Source organism: Apium graveolens, chromosome 10 (genome assembly GCF_009905375.1).
Source record: "Apium graveolens cultivar Ventura chromosome 10, ASM990537v1, whole genome shotgun sequence".
Classification (NCBI taxonomy): Eukaryota; Viridiplantae; Streptophyta; class Magnoliopsida; order Apiales; family Apiaceae; genus Apium; species Apium graveolens.
The window spans coordinates 229,561,226-229,585,110 of NC_133656.1; the positions used below are offsets into that span (position 1 = coordinate 229,561,226).

At 29.7% G+C, this 23,885-nt stretch overlaps 1 protein-coding gene across 5 annotated transcripts; it reads right to left on the reverse strand.

Annotated features, from left to right (window-relative positions):
• Positions 1-3,002: 3,002 nt before the first annotated feature.
• Positions 3,003-8,078, reverse strand: LOC141693279 (protein ABIL2-like). Of its 5 annotated transcripts, none has more exons than XM_074498316.1 (11): positions 7,829-8,078; positions 6,989-7,025; positions 6,743-6,893; positions 6,390-6,472; positions 6,158-6,308; positions 4,376-4,475; positions 4,079-4,171; positions 3,905-3,947; positions 3,717-3,802; positions 3,476-3,630; positions 3,003-3,320 (listed from the first exon to the last, which is right to left on the reverse strand). In XM_074498316.1, exons 3-11 carry the CDS (start codon positions 6,890-6,892, stop codon positions 3,150-3,152), a joined length of 1,032 nt encoding a protein of 343 aa, XP_074354417.1. In that variant the 5' UTR covers position 6,893; positions 6,989-7,025; positions 7,829-8,078; the 3' UTR covers positions 3,003-3,149. The 5 variants fall into 5 exon arrangements, with proteins under 5 accessions (XP_074354417.1, XP_074354419.1, XP_074354418.1 ...); XM_074498318.1 differs by having other exon boundaries at positions 6,743-6,879; positions 6,958-7,025; XM_074498317.1 differs by lacking the exon at positions 6,989-7,025 and having other exon boundaries at positions 7,829-7,888; positions 7,974-7,991.
• Between the last annotated feature and the right edge of the window lie 15,807 nt (positions 8,079-23,885).

The following is a 23,885-nucleotide window of genomic DNA, read 5'->3' on the forward strand; positions in this document are numbered from 1 at the left end:
TGCAGTAAAACATATCACAAATATGAAATATAATGAGATTTATTGAGTTTATGATGCAAATGAGCACCACACCCTGATGCTCCTTTTTTGAGCCAAGAATGTTTAGGAATAAAACATTTTCTTGTTCTTCAAATTTGACCGATATCAATAAATAGGTATAGGGTTGAATCATAATTTGTAAATTGATTAAATTGTACTGTACGACTATTATTTATATGCAATTTGCCTTTCATAGTTAAGATTATAATGAGTTTTTAAAATATTTAAATAAACGTAATTAAGTAAAAATAATATAAATAATTAAATAACGGTAATTATGTAATTTTATCATATACCGACTACTAATTTTTTATTATTTGATCTATTATAATATAATATAAAAGTTATTATTATTATTATTATATCATTTTATTAAATAAATTTGTCCGTGTTATTTTTGGGAAAAGGGCAACTTTTGTTTTTTAAAATAAAAAAATAACGTCTTTTAGGAGAAAAAGTGTTAGTGATTTGTAATTATAATATTTTGTTTAGTAAAATTATTCATAATACTTGGTAAAACAGTGTTTTAATTGATGAAAACAAAAAGAATAACATATTTCGTATATAAATTAATATATTTAGATATTGGTTTATACTGAGTTTGTATGAGAGAGAAAATGGATTATATCCCAATCTAACATTATTTTTTATATGGGGCTCGTATAATACGAAATAGAGACGTAATTATGATATGTTGATATAAAGTTTTTGCAAAGTACAATCCTTTTTCAATTATAATTCGCTTAAAAAATTAATAGTAATAATATATAAATTTATAAGGGAAAATTAGTGTGTATAAAAAATAGGTATCATATCAAAAAAATTAATATTTCGTCTTTTATATAATAGTAATAGATTTAAGTTCAATATGTCGAAAGATATTGTAATTATCAATATCAATATTTAAATTTTAAAATTATAATAAAAAAAATAGAATAAGAGATCGTCTAAAAAAAATTATAAGTTTATCAGTAAAAATACTCAACCTCAATTTCAACCTCTTTATTGAACTTTGGGAAACAAATCAATTTTCCCTGAAAGGTCTATTCATTATTATTTTCATCCATCGTTGAGTGATATGATTCCTGGACGAATCTAAGTTTGGTTATGCGTATCCATTTAAACAATCCTATCGCCTCATAATCATTGAACCTGAATAAAAATAAATTAAAATAAATTAATGATAGTAGTAAAACTTAAGAATATCAAACTCGAAACTTAAAAAACTGCACATATAATTAAAATTCTACTAATCAAAATAAGGTATACGTAAATATAAAAATGAATATAATGACTAACCTAATTATAAGATTTCCTTAAAAAACTGCACATATAATTAAAATTCTACTCGTTATTATCAAAATATGCACAAAATAAGATAATAAATAATCATAATCGAAAAAATCAAAATAAGGTATACATAAATATAAAAATGAATATAATGACTAACCTAAATATAAGATTTCACCAATAATTGGTTTGATTTCAAGATTCAGGTCTTTATATAGGCTAAAATTTCAAATTCTACTTGTATATAAATTCAATTATTTTTAATACAACTTCTAGCACAGTTTTTAAGTATATATCTTTTATATAAATTCAAACTCTTCTCCACTATAAATTCGAACACCTAGTCTACTTTAAATATGTTAAATATTATTTTTTAGTATTTTAGATTCCAAAATTCTTGAAAAAAATAGAAAAATAGAGCCCACCTACCTGTGCTTATCCTCCTTTATATATAGATATTGATGATTAGTGAAAACTAAGAAAAATGTTCTAAAACTTGTATAAAATAATAATAAAAAACGTTCCAAATAAGTTCTCTTCACTAGTAATTTTAGATTTATTAGTTGACACAATTAAAACAACTAGAGTTTATTCAGTAATATATCTAACCGTTATTAATATATGTAGAAAAAATTATGATAGTAAAATATAAGGTGTACTTAAATATTTTATAAACTGTTGAGAAATAATAATACTTGGAAAAACTTGTAAGTTATTTATATAGAGTAAAATTTTACCTAGTCCAGTTTATTGAATCCTCGAATCATCTATATTTTACAAATAAATTATCTTTTAAAATGTGTTATCTTGAAAAATATGTTTAACAAATATTATTATTTTAATAAAATTATGCAAATAAAATTACAATATGTATGTTCTGCAAATGTATACAATATGTAAAATTTGTAATAAAATAGTGATGTTTATCATTATATGTTTTGCAATATTTTACCTATAAACTCCAATAACTACTCCATAGAACTTAACTGTATTTGTATATCAAAAAACTGAGTGTGAGACTGTTCTCTCGTAACTTACCTGGAGATTAAGACATTTTCTCATATAAAATTTTAATGGCAATTTCATAAATATAAACAAAATCCTCTGCATTCACAAAAATAACCATATACTACACTTGTATTTTTTAACTTCAGGAAAGTCCCCTCATGTCATCCTGCACAACAATTCCTTTTTATATATATTAGTAGTCAAATCATTCAAATTATATTTGATATTTAATTAAGCGCAGTTATTTATCAAAAAATCATAACTTATTTAATTTAACTGATCTCCCTAAAAAAGTGCCTTGTTTTCAAGTTTTCTTAATTTTGAAAACTACCATTCATTTTGAAGGGAATACCAAGAAAACTATAAAGCTCTTTTCTAAAATTTTCTGAACCACGGTTATAAAATAGAAAACCTGGTTTTTCATTTTTCTTCTTTTCTTTTCAGAAAACAATTAATTTGACCATGTTTTTAATCTTTTCAGTTTTTTTAGAAAAAAATTCTGGAAAACACATCAAGTGAACATGCACACTTTTAAGGTATTTATATTTTCATAACCTCTGGGTTATATATATAGATGGTCAAATTCTTACATACATGTTGCTTCTTGTAGCCGAAGGAAAACTTTAGGCTTCTTACAAAAAATATACTGAATAATACAGATACTCAATGGAATAACTGTTAAATTTCATGCCTTCTTGTTCATTTAAATGATTAAAAAACAAATGTTTGCAGGGGAAATTTGTAAAAACTAGCATTTGTCATGACTTGTGTATTCACATTTTAATCATCTTCCTTTTCTTATGATACTATCACTAGTATTCATCTAAGTAAGTGTATAATGTGTCATCTTTCTTCGACTTGCGTCTACTAAGCAATGCCTTGAGAAGACGTCTACCTTTGGTGGGGATTTGATAACTCTCTATTGGGCTTCCCCTATCAGCATGGTGGCGCATTGAGGTTGATTTCCTAGGATCAGAAGGATACTGGTGCAAGATGAAATGAAGTCCATATATCAATCAACAAGAAAAATTGTACAGGGAAAAAAATAAGGGCATGAGGCTCCATGCTGATTAATCATATTGCCTACTCATACGCATTGGAAATTAAGTGCGTAAATAGATAGAAGCCTGACGCGTACCCCTTTTATAGAGTTTAGCGTGGCAGTTCTACTCAGATTTGGTGTGGTTGATCTTGAAGTTGGAGTAGTGGCTCTTGAATTCGGAGTAGTTGGCCTGCTAGAGAGAGATCCAGCACGTAAAAGTGGAAATCGATGGGGTGAAACTGTTTGCTTCTCTGCACCATTAATGACATTGGTATGAAAGAAAAGAATTAGGAGAGATAAAAGAGTTGATAAGACACTTAAGTTAAAGCACACAAACCTAAATCCGTTCTGGCCATGTTTCCAGTGGATAAAACCTTCCCAGGTTGCTGAGGTCTTGGAGAAGGCGACTGAGATCGCCCTTTTCTGTTTCACAAACATGGTGAAAACCCAAACAACTCAGTATCCATGACTTGTTCTTCTTACAAACTGAATTATGGAATTCAAATGGTTTCACTTGTTAGTCACCTGATTGAAGATAATTGATTTTCGACTATTGTTGTTCGAACAGCTTCACAAAATAGCAAAATCAGTTGGCAGCAAGTACAAATTGATCGCCTTAGAGTATATCTATAAGACATCCTAAAGAAATAATAATAGAAGAAGAACAATAAGGAAATGTGATTCAATTAGATGCTCTACCATTCTTAATTTCATGCCAGTGATCTTGATTTTCCGGAATACACTCTTTATACTTGGCTTTTGTTTGGTTCGGACCATTTGTGGTCTCTCCAGCTGGACGAACATGTAACCAAAAATATTAAAATCTCTCCAGGTAACATATTGGGAATTGACATAAACTATGTAACAAAGAACCCCAAAAGGCTAAAATCTTTTGGTAACACGAGATAGGGAATGAACTCGTGACCACTTTCAGAGAAACAAACATGTACAGGACAGGAAAGAACATATAAAGTAAAATGGAGAAGAAAGAATTGCCTGATAAAATATAGTGCTTGTGGTATTTCGGGGTATTTATCATCAATGACTGCTCGGAGATCCCCTCGCGATCAAGATGTGTCTGGCATGTCCTTATTCTCTGTATGATACACATCAATAAGATATACAGGGTCAGCTATACAGTCAAATATTTTGATTTTTAATTTAAGAGCACGATTATCGGCTATATGTCTCGACAACATGAATATGTCATAGTAATACAGTGAAATTAGAATTTTCTCCAAGCAACAAGCCCTCCATGCTTAATTACAACTGGTCTCTATCAATATTCCTCAGCCTCAAAGCATCAATATAATTCTCTTATAATTAGACTTCAAAAAATAAAGAAAGAACTATAGGCACGAGCTGTGTACGCAAATAGGATGATACATTCCGAAACAAACGATTCATAGTTGTAGAATAATTTATCACTTTAGGCTCATGCTACCAAACTTTTGTAGTGAACTAACAAGAACAATCCTTTGAGAATGATTATGATGGAATCAGTTCTCCTAGCTTTCTTCAGACTGCTAGTTTATGAAACTCTAAAGAGTTCTGCATTGTATTTCGTATTTCACATTCAGTAATATTTTAAAGTACATTTATTACTCTATTAGTGAAACATACAAAGAGATTCGAGGTACAATAGAGAGTGTGAGCTGGAAGAGGATTTTGTGTAATAATAATGCACCTCCCAAGTGTATTTTTATTACTTGGTTGACTATTCTTGGTAGATTATCTACCAGTGATAACCTTAAGAGAATAGGAATTCACGGGGGTGACAATTGTGGTTTGTGTGGAGGAAGGCATAAATCATCTGTTTTTTGAGTGTACTGTTTCTTCTGAAGTCTGGAATAAGATTTTAAGATGGATGGGAGTTTGAAGATATGCAGATAAATGGGAAAATGAGATGACAAGTCTGCTTCAATATAACATGAAGAATGGTTGGCATCACATTTACAGAATGGCAATTTCAGTGACTATCTACAACTTGTGGAAAGAAAGAAATAGCAGAAGATTTAAGCAAAAGGTGCAGCACTCTGATATGCTTATTAGAAATATTCTAACCATTGTTTACAGTAGATGTCTTAAAGTGAGAAAATTGGCTGCTCTTGTAGGAAAGATATAGATGTAGTTTGGGACTTACAGCGTTTCCATGAAATTCCATGTTTGTATGGAGCTTCTGAAGAGTTTGTTTTTAGAGTTTTTGGTTAATAATATTTCTATTTCAAAAAAAAAATACATTTCAACTGCTGAAATAGTACTCAACCACATCTTTATATTTATTAAAAACATGAATGATCTCTAATATGTGACCACCTTAGCAACCATTTGATAATTACTTTTTAAACCATGTAGCATAGCATGTACTGGTGATCCAAATTCACTATATAGTAGTATGCCTAACATAGTCACATATGTAGGATACCTCATAACCTTAATTTAACACCTGTTAAACTTGAATTTCCAGTATAAAATTTTTTAAACAACACTTGCTATAATAAGTTCTCATGGAAAGAAGGGGAACCATACTTCACAGAGAACCCATGAAAATTGTGTGTTTGAAGAGTGACGAAATTCCAAATAATACATAATATCAAAATCAATCAGGCTTGCATCAAATTTATGCCTTAAACTTATACCTCAAGAACTGTAACTAATACGAATTATAGGTGACCATACTAACTTCATTCTAGATCCCAACTTAAATAATAAATACATACAATACCATCTACCACGGAAAATCCCTCTAATTGCCAAGGGAGCAATAGTGTACCTGACCTGTTCAATGGAAGATACACATGTCTCTGTTTCAGAAACTTCGTCAACTTTCTCATCCAAAAGATCATTAACTTTGTACGTCGCCGATCCAAGGTGGTCCACAGTATTGACAAGGGCCTTAATAGCATAATCTTTTAATGTACTAACCACCCTGCGTGCAAAAGAAAAAGATGCTGATCAAGAATCCCATGCTTAAATCTGAAAAGACCAATTCTGCTAATTAATTACTCACATCTGTTTTGAGTCATCTTTGGTGTAAGATAATTCAAAATATTCAGCAGCTGAGTACAACTGTTTTCTCAGATTTTTCAAATCCTGAAGATAAGAGAATGTAACAATGTATAGTATTGGTTAGTATTAAGTACACTGAAGGTAGGTTATAAAAAAAGTGCAGCTAATTATAAGCCATTATACATAAATGTGTGGTCGTGTGGACTAAACCTGCCAATTGCAGAATGGTATTTTCCCTAGCATTATCAGTCAGATTTGGTTTAGACACTTCTTTACATAATGGTAAAGTATTTGGCCTTGATATATTCGCATATAGTTAACTTTGATGTAAAAAAAAGCGTGGAAAAGCCTTACCTTGAGACTATCTGAAAAAAGCAAGTCCTGGTGCATGGAAAACTCATCGTAATTATCCAGTTCCTGGAAGTGGGGGAGCGTAGTAGATGAAGTCATTGTTCCCATTATCGATACACTTGACTTCGATATCCCTTGTCCTGAAGCCACCATTCTGAACAAATCAAATACGAACAAAAAAACACTAAATAAATATAGAAAAAATGAGGATCTTTTACTTTGGTTCTGATTTTATGCAATACTATGCACCTTGACCTATTCTTGATCCTGATTTCAGAAATCCTATCTGGCACTCAGAATTACAATTTCAAACACACAGGAAACAATCAGTATTATAACAAAGATACTAGAAACTCTTCTGGTACAAGATAGAATTAACAAGGAATCTCATTTCTTGTTGTAAAGCAGATACTAAATGAAATTAATACAACAGAAAGTACAATTCTATTTGTCCTCCAGAACATAAAAAATACAAAAAGGCAAAAGATTAAACCAGAAGAATGCTTTGATATTGAACAAATTTATTTTACTAATAAAATCAGATCAGAAACTTCAATAATCCACTAACATCATAATATCATTGATTTAATGTTCCGAACCTTAACTAATACCCTTATCCTCTGCTTGGTTGAAATAAATGAAATTATGCGAGAATGGAATGTAATTTGTACTATTTTGGGATAAATTTACACAATTCATTCCTTCAAATTTAATCTAAAGCTCAATCCCACCAATCTAGGTTAAACGGCCATTCCTATACACTCATGTCTATCACAATCATCAATATAGAAAAAACTACCTCTTCCACATCAATTTATACTTCATACTTTTAAACCAAATGGAGCATAATTGACCCAAACTGTAATTCTTTGAAAACGTTACAATTTGGGTATATTATACTAATAAGGTAACTACATTCAGTATATGGGTAAGCAATATTAATAAAAATTCAAACTTTGCAGTAAATTAACAAAACTTCAGTCATGATTCAAAACTTACAGCATTAGCTACAAATTAAAAAAAAAATCTTTAAATTAAAACTAAATTAACCCAGAAAAAAGATGCAAGAACAAAGAGATTTGAACTGACCTGAGAAGCTTAGAAATGACAAAACCACAACTAGCCCTTCATCTTGAATTGAGAATGGGACTTAAATAAAGGGACAAACACCAAATTTGTGAAATTAAATTGGTTAATAATAAAGATTCTGACTTGACAAAATGAGAAAACTTACATATAAACAAGAATTGAAACCCAAAAATGTAAAGTCAAGAGAGAGGAAGTGAGAATAAAGAAAGAGGGGACAGCATCACGGAGAGAGAGAGGGGGGAGGGGGGAGGGGGGGAGACGGGGAGAGAGAGAGAGAGAGAGAGAGAGAGAGAGAGGGGGGGGGGGGTTTGTATAGTAGTAGTAGTAGATGATGATTTTAGAGTGAATCAGGATCAGAAACAAAATAAAGTTTGCAACTTTAGGAAGCTAAAACCGTTGGGAGGGCTAATTGCATTAAAATTTTGCTATGTGCAGTAATGAGAAATTATCATAACATTCTTGTATCAATTAAATGTCTTAGTTTATTAATTAAATGTATTTTGACTAGAAGATATCTCCTAGTATTAATGTAAATATATACGAGTGACATGTTGCATGCTTGCCCAATTTTATCTCCTTGTTAGTTTCAATTTTAATATTATTCCAAATTTACTTTTAAAATATTGACCCCAAAAATGAAGTACACATAAAAAAATTAATACTCTAATAACTTGATTTTAAAATTAGATATGTAAAAAAAATTATTTTAAAAAGAACTTCAGTATATTATGATTTTAAGCCATAATGTTTTTAAATAATATTAAATAAGTAATAATAGATTTTAACTGAGTAAAAGAGTACATTGCTGCAATAAAAGTTCTAGAAAACGATAAACTTAATACTATACTCGACAATCGCATGTGAACTCACTGTGATCTACTACAATATTAATATTTATGTAAAGTATATTTATAATAGAAAAGTTAAAAATAATATGTGTTTGATAAGACTCGCGAACTGTGAGCCGAGTAATTTGAAGATCGAGTTCTGCTCGGTTAAAAATTCGAAAAATTCAAACTCGATCTCGGTTCAATTATTGTCAAAACGAATTCGAATTTTTTACTAACCGAGCTCAAATAGTTCACAAACAATTTGGCTCGCTTGTATCCCAAATATACTTGTGTATAAAATAAATATATGAATACTTGAAAATTAAAAAATTTAATAAAACGTAGCCAAATTTGCTAAGTATATTATAAAAATATTAGCATACATTTAATAAAAATTTAGTATTCATGTTTTTTTGTGCTTCAGAGTTAAAGAATATAATTATAAAATATTTATGTCTATATTATAATAATTAGTGTGAAAAAGACTTACTTCAAGCATATATTTTGAATTTTATATAAGCATAAATTTTATTAAAGTTTGGGAAATTCTCATTGGTACCCTTATGTAATTGGCTTTTTCAAATGGTGTCATTTTATATTTTGGACTTACGACTGGCACCCTAAGTGATTACACTATCACTATCAATACCCTTCTGTTAGTAAAAACGTTACTCAAACGTTAAATTAGTTTATTTTCTTTAATATTTTTTTTTATTTTAAAACCATATTTATATTAAAATCTCTCCCAGCAGTATCTCTCTCAATCCTAGCTCTCTCTTCCTACCCTTCATCTCTTCTCATCACCTCTCTCACTTTTTCATTTCTTTCTGCACCGCGAGTCTCACTACCACCTCTCCCTTGTTTTCACTCTCCTGGCCTTCTCTGTTCCTCCTCGATCCCCCCTTTATTTTTCTCCTCTTTTCTCTTTTCTTTCATCAAGAAAACGCACACAATCACACACACTTACATGCCACGCAACACATACACCACACCCACAATCAACACTCGCACACACCCATAATCAACATCTCAATCTCCCTCATCCTCCATGTACTTCCTCATAAACAATCTGCCACCAACGCCGCAACAACCATAGCTGGTGGTAGCCTCCATCATCACCCCCAAATTTCAATTACCAACGTAATTGTGAAGTTTTGTGTTAGGTTGTACGTAATAGTGTTTTTATTTGTTCAATTTTCGTCAAAATGTGTGATCAAGCCTTATATCTTTGTTTTTTAATGTTTCATAACGTTTCTACTAACGGAAGGGCATCTGTAGCATAATTACTTAGTTTAATGGTGTCACACGTAAGTCCAAAACATAAAATGATATTATTTGAAAAAGCCAATTACAGAAGGGTACCAATAAAAATTTCTCTTAAAATTTAAATATTATTATGTATTTTTTTATGTATGTTACACATATTTTTTAAAATATTCTATAAAAATGCTAAAAAATTTAAAAGGAGCCAGTAAAAATTAAAAAGCTTAAAAGGGGTTGTGATATTGATTTGTTCAACAGTGTGTCGTGGTTAGCATAATGCAATAATATCGTGAGACTTTCTATGATGCACAGAAAAAGAGTCAGGGCTGATATTGTAATTTCAGGTTACTGCACGGAATAAAAATTTACTGCATTTAGCAATCATGTAATTTTATGGGTTAATTGCACTTTACACCCTACTACTATATTTCAAAAACAAATTTGTACCAGAATTTTGGGAAATTCAGTTTGCACCACTATATTTCAACTTTGGGATACATTATGCACCCTTTCTAGAATTTTGTTGAATTGTGTAGGGGTAAAACCGGAAATTCAACAGTATACTTAATCCAAACAAAAATTAGTTTGTTCAAATATTATTAAAAATTGTATATTATTTTATATCAACTATAAAATAATTAATTTGTAATTTTCAGATAGCACTATTAATTTTACATTCGATTTTTATTTTTTTTAATATCAATTTCAAAATTTTATTACTATACTTAATTAAATTTAATTATATAATCAAAATTAATTGTTAAAATATTTTTTTTGTAGAATTACAAAATACTAGCATTAATAATATAAAATGAAATCAAAACTAAAATTACTATTATCATTTAAAAAATTAAAAACTTACAATTTTGTATCAAACTTCAATTTTTAACATTATTTTAAAAGATATGAAATTAATTTACTTAATATTTTTGCTGACCTAATTCAACAAAATTCTGGAAGAGGTGTATAATGAATCCCAAAATTAATAAGTATGAGTGCAAACTGAATTTCCCAAATTTCTAAAATAAATTTATTTTTAAAATATAGTAATACGATGTAAAGTGCAATTAACTCTAATTTTATTGGACGCGAAAAGGGATAGTAGTACTAGTATCCAAAATGCTCACTCGTGACTGTCACTTTCTTATCAACGTTACTTTGCCGGAAGGTGGGGTCCTTTCAGTTTACTTCCTGCAAAATTTTCTTGGTGGTGAAGTGTCCTGTTCTGTTTGTGAAGGACTGGACAAGTGGACCAAACAGAACATTCTTCTTTTATTCGTGTGATATCGTAAACTACACGAGCGAGTATACAAAGAAAATAAACAACATTTTTTTATCATGCAAAACCAAAAGCTAATTACTACAAGGATATTCTTAATGTGCCCTTCTGCTTTCAATTTTGAAAGACAAATATCAGAGATCCCAAGAATCAAGATTAGGGGTGTACACGGTTTGGCCAACCCGACCAATCCAAACCGAACCGACCCTATTTTGGCCGAACCAAACCGATTTTTTTCAACCCGATATATAGTTGGGTTGAAAAAATGTCAACCCGATTTAATTGGGTTGGATATGGTTTTCGATAATTTTAAACCAATCCAACCCAACCCGATTAAAATTTATATGTACATGCTAATAAGTTAATCCAGAATTATGTTTAGGCCATTTACATAGATCCATATATCTCTAACTCTAAATGTAACTTATAACCTCCGTGTTCATAGTTTATTTCGTAACAATAATAGATGTTTGATTAGTGTTATATTTTTTGCATTTATGATTCATTCCAATATATAAAGCATAAGCAATATTATTAGTACTTTTGATGTCGAAAATTAGATGTTTAAGACTATTCAATATGGAGGATTGTAATATTGTTTTCAACTATTTTCAAGTGTTTTAAACTTTAAAACCTTATGTTTTATTATAATTTTTTATATTAATTTTGTATATTTAATAAACCGATCAAACCGATCCAAACCGAACCAAACCGAAGTATACAAATTGGTTTGGGTTACAAATTTAAACGGTTTGGGTTGGGTTGAAATTTTAAAAACCCGAATTAATTGGGTTGGGTTGCTAAATTCACCCAACCCGCCCAACCCGATCCGTGTACACCCCTAATCAAGATATACGTTCCAAAATCAAAATTTAATATGCGTCATGCCATATAATATGGGGAAAAATTTAAAAAAAAATTGAAAAACTTAGCTTTGTTCTTTCTAAAATATTTTTTTTAAAATTTTTAGTTTACGTGTTTTATTTTGTTTCTAACCTATAAATTTTATCTTTCAACTTTGGATATAAAATTATATTACACTTTGTAATTCATAAATTTGGCTAATAAACACTTAAGTCCTCATTTTTAATTTGGTGACAGTTCGGTCTCCAAATATCAAAATTAATTTCAGTTTGCAACTCTCCGTTAGTTTTTGTTCGGTAATGTTTTATAAGATTAAAATTATTATGTTAATTTTTTTAAGGAGACATGGATAAGAGTATTAATATTTGCAATGTAAATAAATTGTTATATATTTTTAGATAAAAATCAAATATATATTATATAATTACGAAATTATCCCTATACTTAAAAAGATCATATTAAACATTAATGGAATAAAATTAATAGAAGGATCGCAAGGTAAAGGTAATTTAAATGTATGAGGGGCGAACTGCCACCAACATAAATATGAATATCTGGAGTGTTTTTTCGTCAAATTTGTGGTATATAAAATGTAATACCAATATATTCTAAATATAGTGTGTGTATATATATAGAGTAAAGTTCTATGGAGTCCACCTTTAATTGGAGTCCTCGGAGTCCATATATGTTCTGCAAGTAAAATATAGCTTAAAATATTGCAAAACATATTATTTTTCGACAAACATCACTATTCTATCAAAAATCTTGTAGATTGCATACATTTTACAAGCAGAACATTGCAAAAATATATATTCTACAAAACATGTTTAGTTTGCAGAACATAAATGTTCATGTTGCAGAACATATTGCAGAACATACATATTGTACCGTAAATATATGAGATTTGCATGATATTGTTGAAGTTATGCTATTTGTGTAACATGTTTTGCAAAATAACACGTTTTACAATATATTTAATTTGCAGAACGTAGATGGACTCCGAGGACTCCGATAAAAAGGTGGACTCCATAGAACTCAACCCTATATATATATATGATATTTTGCTAACCATATACATTATGATTTTTTCATATTTTCAACTCATAATTTATTAAATTAAAAACATCAGCAGCGTATTTGAACAAGACATACGAAGTTTAAAATTTCAAAACAAATTCATATAAATAAATTTTAGCATTGCTCATTTGACTTTTTCATCAAGTACCCTTGCCTTTTTATTTATACGCGCAATATGATACATGAGAAACTTAATCGTTATTTGATAAATCTGAACCATAATTTCTGGATGGTTAAAATTTTTGGATGATATGATTTCTGAACTATTAAGAATTTTTGAAAAAATATCATTTATTAAATGTAAATCATATATTTTGAATAAATAAAATATTAAAGAGCTAATACTTGTTACAATGGTTTCTAAAATTATTATTACATTATCATTTTTGAATTGTTAGACGTTAACAGTTTTAAATTTCAGTAATAATTGCAGTAATAATTTGGAGATTTTATTGTCGTATAAATTTAAAATAACATGTTATTAAAAGAAATATTGTTTAATTAATATTAGTAAAATTAATTAGCCGCGTAATAAACCCATGACCATAATTATTTTTGTATAAATTAAAGAATATAAACTAAATAACAACAATATTTTTTAATTATTGAAGTTATGATGAACTAACTTTAAATATACTGATATACAAATAAAATTAGTTGGAGTTGGGTTATGATCATAGTTACCAACCCAGGGTATTTTTTTACTCGCCTCGTTCAGAAGTTTTTTGGAAGCGTCCAGATATCCAAGTATGAAACAAACGCCCTGTAGGACTCATTTCATGTCATTCAGTTCAGCATAGTCCCGTTCACTTATTATCAAATGATCCCTTAAAATATAAGAATATCGCTCGATTCTAATAGGTCTAATACGGTGTTCAACGTGGGCGATAGAAACAATTTAAGAGGCATGTGTCAAATATAAAAAATTAAATCCTTAATTTATATTTAATATTATTTTTTAAATAAGATGAACAATTGAAAAATATTATAAATAAATAAATCCAGCTCAGAAGAATGACTTTATTCGTATGTTTTCTAACAAAATCATCAATAAAACTTTGGAGGTCAACTTTATCCAAAAAAAATCTTTAAATTTCTTTTACAAACAAATCCATTTAACTTTTACTCCGATAAAATTGTTCGTAAAATTTGACATTTTTTCACGGGATAACAATTCTTTTTATTGAATTGAAATATATTTATATACAAAGAGGCATTTTCAAAAATTTTATATTTTTAAGAGACCGTTTATCCCGCAATTTTCTAGCGACGTTGATAAGAGATATGTATTTTTTATATAAACCATAAAAAAACTTCATTGACAAGTAATATATCAAAATGGGTTCAATTAAGTTGTGAATAAATCAAATTGTTTGTGAACAAATTTAAGTTTGCCCTTATAAAAGTTCGGTTCGACTCTATTTATTAAAAATTAGCCCGAACTCGAAAATGTGTGCGTCAAATTAAAGAACTCGAGCCGTATTTTAGCATGTGCGGCACAAACTCAAAAATGTGTGCGTCAAATTAAAGAGGTCAAGCCGAAATTTGGCATGTATGGCACGAGCTCGATTTAAAATTATTTGACTCGTACTCGACTTTTTAAAACTTAAAAAGAAATGTAAATTGATCATGATTTTTCACAATATTCTAAACATTTAACAACCCAGATATTTAATATGTAAATCCTTTGAATTCTTTATGATAATAAATTAAATTCTGGATTTTAGTATATCAAAACTGATAATAAATTGGTCAAAATCGGTTTTAATCTTTTTTATATGTTAAATGTTATCGCTCCCCGAGTTATTCGTTAATAGTTTAATTTCAATCCAACTCATTTTTTATCGAAAAAGTTCATGTACAGCTTGATTCATCAACAAACTAAAGCACAAACTCAAGTAAAAATTAAGCTTGGGTATTATGGATAGAATTCAACTTGTTAAGGACAAAATTTCAATTTTCTCGACTCGTTCACATTAATAGGTTCGATGTTCGAACCGGGTTCAAATCTTCCTATACTTTTTTTTAATAAAAATCTTCCTATTCTTACTTTCATTTCCCAAATAATCCATCATTCACTACAAGAAAAACGGGTAAATATGACCGGTTGAAAATCGGTTCTATTTAGTTAAATTCGACCGTTTTCGGTCGTATTTAACTAAATACGACCGGTGGTCGAATTTAACTAAATACGACCGGTTTTTGGACCGGTCGCATTCGCTCGAGTCATATTTAGTAAATCAGTTGTATTTAGTGTATGAGCGGTTAAATTCCACCGCTTATTTTTCACTTAAAATTTGAAAATTCCGCCTAAAATTTCGAATTTTTTAAAATATTTAAAAAGTTCGCCTAAACTCTAAATTCGACCGTATATGGTTAAAAATATTATTTTAAATTCGACAAAATGCGGTCGAATTAACGAGCATCAGTTTTTTTTCGAATTAACGAGCACCAGTTTTTTTTAAAAAAAAACTCGCCGGAAAATTCCCAAATTCCGGTGAGCTTCAAAAAATCCGGCAACCATTCCGATAAATCCGATGTTGCCAAAAATGGAGTTTTTCGGTTCATTTCACACAATAAATCAGTCTAAACCGTTTTCAAAACCTAAAACTAACATTAACAATGATCGTGTATGTGGTGTGCGAATTGTGTGTGTGTGTGTTTCGGGTGTGTAAGTCCGTGTGTGTGTTCAGGTTGGTTCGAGTGCGTGTGTGTTGTATGAATTGGAGAACTGATGAAGCCACCATGGCGTGGAGAGAGAGAGAGAGAGCTGAACAAGGGAGGGTCTATCAAGGCCAATATTAGACAAAGCTTGAGACAACCCATGACACGTTTTCTTCAGCAAAAAAAGTGTTGTCTTCGGCGGTGGTTGAGAAAGCCCTGACACGGCGGCGCGTGGAGCGTGATAAGGTTGACAAGTGCTGAGCAAGGAGAAAGAGAATAAATTGATAAAAATGGGTTGATGGGTATTGTAAATTTGGGTGCAGAAGAAGAAAATATGTTAACTTGAACAAAAATTAGTAAAGAAACTGATGATTTGATGAGTGTTGGAGCAGATGTCGTTGAGTACTACATTATGTAAATGTTGTATTTCTTCTTTAGGGGGGTTTAAAGTTAAAAAAAAATTATTTTATTGTTTCTTTATAAAATATAATATTAACGGTTGGATTATCTTTTAGTGCTTAAATTTGGCACATTGAATCTAAATCACGCGGATTGCTGACGTGGCCAGGCTAAATACGACCGCAATCAGTTGAATTTAGGAGTGTCAATTTTATAAGTTCAGTTCGTATATTACGTATTTTTTGTTATGAAAATTAAAATCCGGATAGTTTCTATAAAAAAGAAATTTTTATTTGTTGAACTTTTTCTTTAAATAATATAATTTTATAATTTATTTTAACAACTTTTATTTTAATAAAAAATTGAAACATCGATATTGGGCTAATACTAACAAGAAGTACGGGTCAAACTACTAGTTGACTGTTAAAATATCAAACCAAATATATTTATTTTTTTCTAAATTTTTTATCATATCATTAAAATATTTAGATCTTCATATCTGTAAGGTTGGATCATTTATAAACATTTTTTAAAAAAATTGAAACATGGATATTGAACTAACACTAATAAGAAATACTCGTCAAACTACTAGTTGACTGTTAAAATATCAAACCAAATATATTTATTTTTTTTCTAAATTTTTTATCACATCACTAAAATATTTAGGTCTTGATATATGTAAGGTTGGATCATTCATAAACATTTTTTAAAAAATCGAAACAACGATATTGAACTAACACTAGTAAGAAGTACTGATCAAAGTACTATTTGACTGTTTAAAATATCAAACCCAATGCATTAATTTTTTTATAAATTTTTTATTTTATCACTAAAATATATAAATATTAACATTTGTAAGGTTGGATCATTCATAAACATTTTTTAAATAATCTAAACATCGGTATGGGACTAAACACAATAAGAAGTAAAACTACTAGTTGATTGTTAAAATATCAAACCAAATACATTTATTTATTTTAAAATTTTTTATAATATCACTAAAATATATAAATATTGACATCTATAAGCTTGAATCATTCATAAACATTTTTTAAAAAATCGAAATATCGATATTAGACTGACATTAATAAGAAGTACTAGTCAAAGTACCATTTGACCGTTAAAGTAGTAAAATAAATACATTTATTTTTTTCTAAATTTTTTATCATATCAGTAAAATATATAGATATTATCATCTATAAGGTTGGATAATTCATAAACATTTTTTATAAAAACGAAACATCGATATTGGACTAACACTAGTAAGAAGTACTAGTCAAACTACTAGTTGACTCTTAAAATATCAAACCAAATACAATTATTATTTTCTAAATTTTTTATCATATTATTAAAACATATAGATATTGACATCCTTACGGTTGGATCATTCATAAACATTTTTTCAAAAAATCGAAACATCGGTACAGGACTAAACACTAGTAAGAATAACTGCTCAAACTACTAGTTGACTGTTAAAATAGCAAACCAAAACATTTTTTTTTTCTAAATTTTTTATCATATCACTAAAATATATAGATCTTGACATCCTTACGGTTAAATCATTCATAAACATTTTGTAAAAAATCGAAACATCGGTGAGACTAAACACTAGTAAGAAGTACTGGTCAAACTAATAGTTGACTGTTAAAATAACAAATCAAATACAATTTTTTTCTGAAAATTTTATCATATTATTAAAATATATAGATATTGACATTCTTACGGTTGGATCATTCGTAAATATTTTTTAAAAAGTCGAAACATCGGTACGGGACTAAACACTAGTAAGAATAACTGGTCAAACTATTAGTTGACTGTTAAAATAACAAACCAAATACATTTATTTTTTTTCTATTTTTTTTATCATATCACTAAAATATATAGATCTTGATATCCTTACGGTTGGACCATTTATAAATATGTTTTTAGAAAAATCAAAAAATTAGTTTAGGACTAAACACTAACAGGAAGTAGCGGTCAAAATACTGATTGACTGTTAAAATAACAAATATCATATCACTAAAATATATATAAATTTTAATATTTGTTTCATGAACAGCTCGGTTCGCAAATAACTTGTACAAAGTTAATAAGTTACTTAATTAATTTATTTTAAAAAAGTAAAATTATGAAAATAATTAATATTACCGAATGCATTCATAATAGATAAATACAATTGATTTCTACTAAAATTACAATTTTTTAAAAAACGGAAAATTTCCCCCACTTTTGCAACCAATGTTTTAAAAGTACAGGAAATTTCCCGCCATTTCAAAATATCAAATTCGACCGAAAACGATTGAATTTAGGAGTGTCAAAAAAATTGGTTTGTGGAAAAATTTTCCTCATTTTTTTGGAAAGGCTAAATTCTACTGGATGCGGTTGAATTTAGGAGAACCGCTAAATTCAACCGTACACGGCCGAATATAATATTTCCCCCATTTTTTGGTAAGGGTAAATTCGACCGAATGTGGTTGAATTTAGGAGTACTGCTAAATTCAACCGCATACGGTCACATTTGTTGCTAAATTCGATCGCGTAAATACGACCGTAAATAAATACGACCGCATGCGGTTTAATTTAGCCGCGCCCCTTAAATTCAACCGAAAGTGGTTGAATTTGACCCCGATTGTATTTGTACGGTTGTAGTTAGCCTTGTTTTCTTGTAGTGATTTTTGTTGGATCAATTATTTTTCCTTTTTTCTTATCCTTCCCCGATTGAATATTTGTAACAATTCATAATTATTCTCTTTAGCTTTGATAAAATACAAAAGAATAAATTAAATTTTAAATTTTAAAAAAGTTTTTAAAAATATTACTAGGTAAATTGAAACCAGATAAACTATTTTATTTTAGAAAAACCAAGTTTTACTGTAAAAGGTTGCATATGGAATTATGCATGAGATCGTCAGATTGGATGACTGCAAACACAAAAAGCGGCTCACGCAGCTACTAGTAATAATTTTTTGGGAGATCTCGATAAACCCTGAACCTTGGAGTAGCTGTTATATTTATCCTGCAATCATAATTGAATCCAACATAGATAAATGCATTCATCTATAACATAATTATCCTCACGTTTGTAACGTCATCATTTTCTTAAACACAATTAAATGTCCTTATTGGGATGCATGTATCTACAAAATTGAATATTAATGACCTTCGCACGACAATATTCTTGAATTGCTAGTACTTTGTTTGGCGCAAATTATAGTATCACGCCTTGTACAGTTATTAATTATACACTTGTACTCCTCCTTCATTAAAAAAATGTTAATTAAGCATATTTTTTAAATTGGAAGATGACATATCTTGTTTTCAAATTTGTTCTTAACATTCGTATATGTGTTTCAGATGTTAAGATTTTTAGTATCTACCAGAAACAACGTGCGTTTTAATCAGATGATGATAAACTTTTTACGCATTATTTTCTAATATTATATTATGAGATTATTTTTTTTATATAAATAGCGTACTTAAATTGCAAACACTATTCATTTAAATTATGAACTACATCATCCAAAATAAGTTAAAAGTTATAATTTGGCTTTTGTAAGTTCGCAAGTTTTATTGAATTTCTATTATTTTTTATTATAAAAATATTTGTATATGAATATTTCACATTTTATTTAGTTTTTTATATATTTAATCAAATCAAAACCGATCATATTTTAATTTTTTGTCAATATTGGATAAAATTAAATTTATTTCAGTTTCCGAGCAGAATTTGAGGTTGTCTAACCACTACAAGAAAAAAAAACTAAATTAGACCAAAAAAGCGGTCGAATTTAGCTTAATTGGACCGCCCGCGATCGAATTTACCTAATTTCGACCGATTTTGAATTGGTTGTAATAAATGGAGTCGAATTTAGAAATTTGGTCGTATTTAATTAAATTCGACCGTCGATTTACGACCGGAAAATTATAACCGTTTGAGTTTTGACTGTACAAATTCGATGAAAGGCAGTCAAAATTTATTCCACCGGAATTTTGCCTTAAATTTTCAAATATTCGCTTGAAATTTGAAAATGTCGCCAAATTTTTGGTATAATTTGAAATCCCCCCCTAAAATACTAAATTACACCGTAACTGGTCACTTTTAAAATTCAACTGCTTTTAGTGAAAAAATAAATTCAACTATTTTTAATCAAACAGTAACTTTGACTATTTTTGGTCGAATATTAAACCCGACCAATGTTTATAAATTTGAATGTACATATTTAACAAATGTCATTTAAATTCAACCAAAGTTAGTCAAATAAACAACACCAAAAAAATATAATAGTGCTTATGACCAACACTAATAAAAGCCCATATTTATACACTTGTATACGCAAACATTCATTCACATTATAACAAAGATATGTGCTAACAAATCTAGTTAGCTTAACAAAAGTTACATTTCTTAAATGCTTAACAAAATAGCTAGTTAGCTTAACTTTACAAAGGAGCTAAAATCAATGCTAACACTTATATCTAGTTATATCCAACACCGATGATAAGATGATAATACTAGCAAGTTCAAATAAACCATAAGTTACATACTGGGAAGTTTAACAAAAGAGTTAACTTCACAAAAGAGAAACGGAAGGTTTTAAAACCCATCAATTTATAAAAAGCTAAGCACAGTGTTCACCCGACTAAATAAAAAGACATTGAGTAACGGATAGTTGTGTGCGTCAAGATCTTCATCTTCATTGTCGCCTCCAATTTCGTCTTCATTGTCGCCTCCAACTGCATATTTATCTCTGTTGTTGGAAGTGTTGTGCACCACCACTGCTTCCCTGACAGGGTCTCCTGCATCGGTACATAAACAAGTATAACAATATTTTGTTAAGATAATAAAATCAAAAAAATGACTTGAATACACTATACGCCTGTAACTAAAGCACTACATATTATTAACATGAGACATTTACTTTCAACACCGATCAAATGATTCAATAGATAGTCGTATTACCTATACTTATCTCTTGGCAACACTTTTCTGTCACTTGTAGTTTTGCACAGAAGTTTGACACTACATAAGGATTTTTAAACATTGTATTAATCACATTTTTAGAAAATTAGCTATCGTGATCAACTAATTTAAATAAACGAAAGATGTTACCTATACAATGATCTTATCATTGTCCTACAAGATCCCTTTTAGTGCAACCCTTGTTGTCCGAATATAATTTTTGTGCTTTGATCGCTGACTCGGGTCTCGAAAAACATCAGTGATCAGGTTACTCACTTTCTCGTCTAGAACAGATTGCATCACCTTCATGGGTAAGGAACAAACCATTTGCTTCACTTATTCTAATATCGTTGGCATTATAGAATATATTTCTTCAGGAACGACATCAAATTATTAGTCAAAATCTTTCATTTTTCTTTTCTTCAATAGCTTCATTGCGTCTTGTGCTCCCATCAACTCCGCCAAGGTATTTTGGGAAACGGGTTAATCTTCCCCTTAGTTGGGGGTCTCGCTCCAGCTAGCACAATCAGATTATTCTTTTGCTGAATTCGGAGGGAAATTTTCCGCCAAAATTCAAAAAGAAATTTCAATTGTCTGCGGTCGAATTTAGTAAATGAAAAAAAATTGGTGGGAAACTTCCCGCTTTTTTCCCTCCAGTTATAAATTCGACCGATTTTTTTAGTCGAATTTTACTATAAATACGACCGATTTAAATTCGACAGTTTTTACTTCAACCGGTTCAAGTTGAATTTATTTGTAAATTCAACCGATTAACTTTGAACATTAATTTTCGATCGGGGCCAGTCGAATTTAGCCGTTCCAAAATTTTTCGACCGTCTGCAGTTGAATTTAGACACAATCATATTACATCAGTTATAATTAATCCTTTTTTCTTGTAATGAACTTTTTACAAGTCAAGTTTCAAACTTGAAATTAAAGAATTTATCGACTTCAAGATCAAACACAAAATTTTCAATCGAGTTCTAATCAAGTTTGAAAGTATTCGATTTTGCTCAATACACCCCTATTTTCAAAAAGATTTTCTACGGTACAATAATTCTTTTAAATTTTGAGAAATCAAATGTAAGCACCCGGGCGTGTGAGAGAAATACGTAGGTGCATGGTGATCAGTGCGTGTAAATATACGCGTCAAGTAACAAAGCAGGCATTAAACCCAAAGATACATGAATAAACCCCCTCGTTTGTTAAGTATTGGTAATTGCTATTAATCATTAATTACGATAATTAAATCAGTATTCATTTCACAGTTTCATTGTAACTCCCACAATCATATATACACACCCCCTCCCAATTATGAATGAATCCATCCCCTCTTCATAGTATATATACATCTCCTTCTACTACTCATTTTTTCATCACCATCATCATAAAAAAAATTCCACGTACATTTCTCCAGTCAGGAAAAATGAATTCTATTTTGAATAATGAAGTTAACTTGCCAGAGTTCAATTACTTGAACGATCAAGAAACCACAGGGTAGGTACTAATACATACACTACATGCATTGCTTGTGCGTTTTAGCTTGTAGTGTTGCTTATTCAAGTAATGTTATTTTTATCTAAGCTATTTTGATGACCATGTTCATTTTTTATCTTGTACATGCAGATCTTTTGATAGTTACTCACGCATTGGTGAATTTGATCCTTTATCTGATCCTGTTTTCGAACCTTGGCTCCCCCCGATGCAATATGACAACATTCCAGAACTAAGCTTGGCAGATATTGAAGAAATCACTCGTAGCCTCGACGAGGACGTCGATTTATCTTCTTTTTATCAAGGCAAAAATACCTTGACTGGTGCAATACCAACGGTAGTGGCAACTCAACCTGATCATCAGGTTTCATATGAACAACAGAATACTTTTGTTGATGCAACAATGAAGACAACTCATGATCAGTCTTGGTACCGTGAACAGAATACGGTTACTGATGCAATGCCTGTTTATGCAACAATAACTCATCACGAACGTCAGCATTTCCAAACTCATTATGGTAGATCTGTTTACGATATGAGCACTGATCAGTCTCAGTGTATTTTTGATCAGTGCATTGGTGGGTCTGCGGATCATGAGAATATGGTCCTAAATTCAATGAATATTAAGGATGATTATTCTGATTTTTCCTTGCATATGGAAAATGTTTTGGATGTTGCAGAGCCAATTTCGATGATGATACCCGGTACAAATCATGTACAGCTGTGTCTTAATGTTTCTGCTACTAATGATCTAGGAGATGTAAAAAATACAATGAATTTGAAGAGTGAGCAAAGTAGCAATATTAATGCAATCGTCAAATATGATGATGAAGTTGTGTTACGGCAACAAGTGAGGCCTAAAACATCGGCCCTGGAACTCGATGAAATTAGACAGTATTTTGATCTTCCAATCACCAAGGCAGCCAGGGAACTTAAGGTTGGTCTTACGGTGTTAAAGAAAAGATGTAGAGAGCTTCGCATTATGAGGTGGCCACACCGGAAAATTAAGAGCCTCCAGTGTCTCATTGATAATGTGAAGGTACTTATATTAGAATATGTTTTTCATAAACTCTATCAAATAATATTTGTGCACGAAGTTTGTACAATGTGCGTGCAAAATCTGCACAATATATGCATATGGTGAAAAAGTTGAGTTGTTGAAAATATTAAAAATATATAAAATTATTATAGACAAAATAGCTAATTAATGAAAATTGACTAGTAATT